At 42.5% G+C, this 927-nt stretch overlaps 1 protein-coding gene across 1 annotated transcript in view; it reads left to right on the top strand.

Annotated features, from left to right (window-relative positions):
* LOC107749046 (E3 ubiquitin-protein ligase TRIM69-like) overlaps positions 1-635 on the top strand; it is a 63,844-nt gene extending 63,209 nt beyond the window's left edge. Inside the window, exon 6 of the mRNA XM_016564094.1 lies at positions 94-635. Coding sequence (XP_016419580.1) covers positions 94-635 — 542 coding nt within the window. The remainder of the gene's footprint in view (positions 1-93) is intronic.
* Positions 636-927: the final 292 nt, after the last annotated feature.

The raw sequence follows: 927 nt of genomic DNA on the forward strand, positions 1-927 counted from the left end.
ACTCTCTCACACACACACACACACACACACACACACACTCACACACAGCTGTAGTGATGATTGTGTTATTAATGTCTCTGTTCTTGCGTTCAGATGCCTGTTTTCTCACACTGGATCCAAACACAGCAAACACTAAACTCATTCTGTCTGAGGAGAACAGAAAGGTTACAGGTGTGGATGAGGAACAGCCGTATCCTGATCATCCAGACAGATTTGATGATGTGTATCAGGTGTTGTGTAGAGAGAGAGTGTGTGGACGTTGTTACTGGGAGATTGAGTGGAGTGGATTTGTGGAGATATCAGTGTCATATAAGAGCATCAGCAGGAAGGGATCAGGTGATGAGTGTGTGTTTGGAAATAATGATCAGTCCTGGAGTTTGTACTGCTCTCGCTCCAGATACTCATTCAGACACAATAACATATGGACTGCTCTCCCTGTGAAGTCCATCAGCAGCAGAATAGGAGTGTTTGTGGATCACAGTGCAGGAACTCTGTCCTTCTACAGCGTCTCTGACACAATGAGCCTCATTCACACAGTCCAGACCACATTCACTCAGCCGCTCTATCCTGGGTTTGGGTTTGGAGCTGGATTGTTTTTGGATTTTAATGTTGGATCATCAGTGAAACTGTGTTGATGAATCAGAATAGACTGACGAGAGATTCTACCCATAATGCTTTGAGATGCATGATAAATCATTACCAGTAGATGTTATAGAGTCTCTTCTTTTACAGTGGGTACGGAAAGTATTCAGACCAGACTGAGGAGAGATTCTACCCATAATGCTTTGAGCTGCATGATAAATCAGTAACAGTGAGATGTTATAGAGTCTCTTCATGACATTAATACTGCAGCTCAACTTCTGTCACTGAAATAACAATCCAAATAAATGTGTCATAAATGAGTGTCGATGTGTATCTGTGCTTTTC

The sequence above is a fragment of the Sinocyclocheilus rhinocerous genome, unplaced genomic scaffold (genome assembly GCF_001515625.1).
Source record: "Sinocyclocheilus rhinocerous isolate Xijiao unplaced genomic scaffold, SAMN03320098_v1.1 scaffold1883, whole genome shotgun sequence".
Taxonomy (NCBI): Eukaryota; Metazoa; Chordata; class Actinopteri; order Cypriniformes; family Cyprinidae; genus Sinocyclocheilus; species Sinocyclocheilus rhinocerous.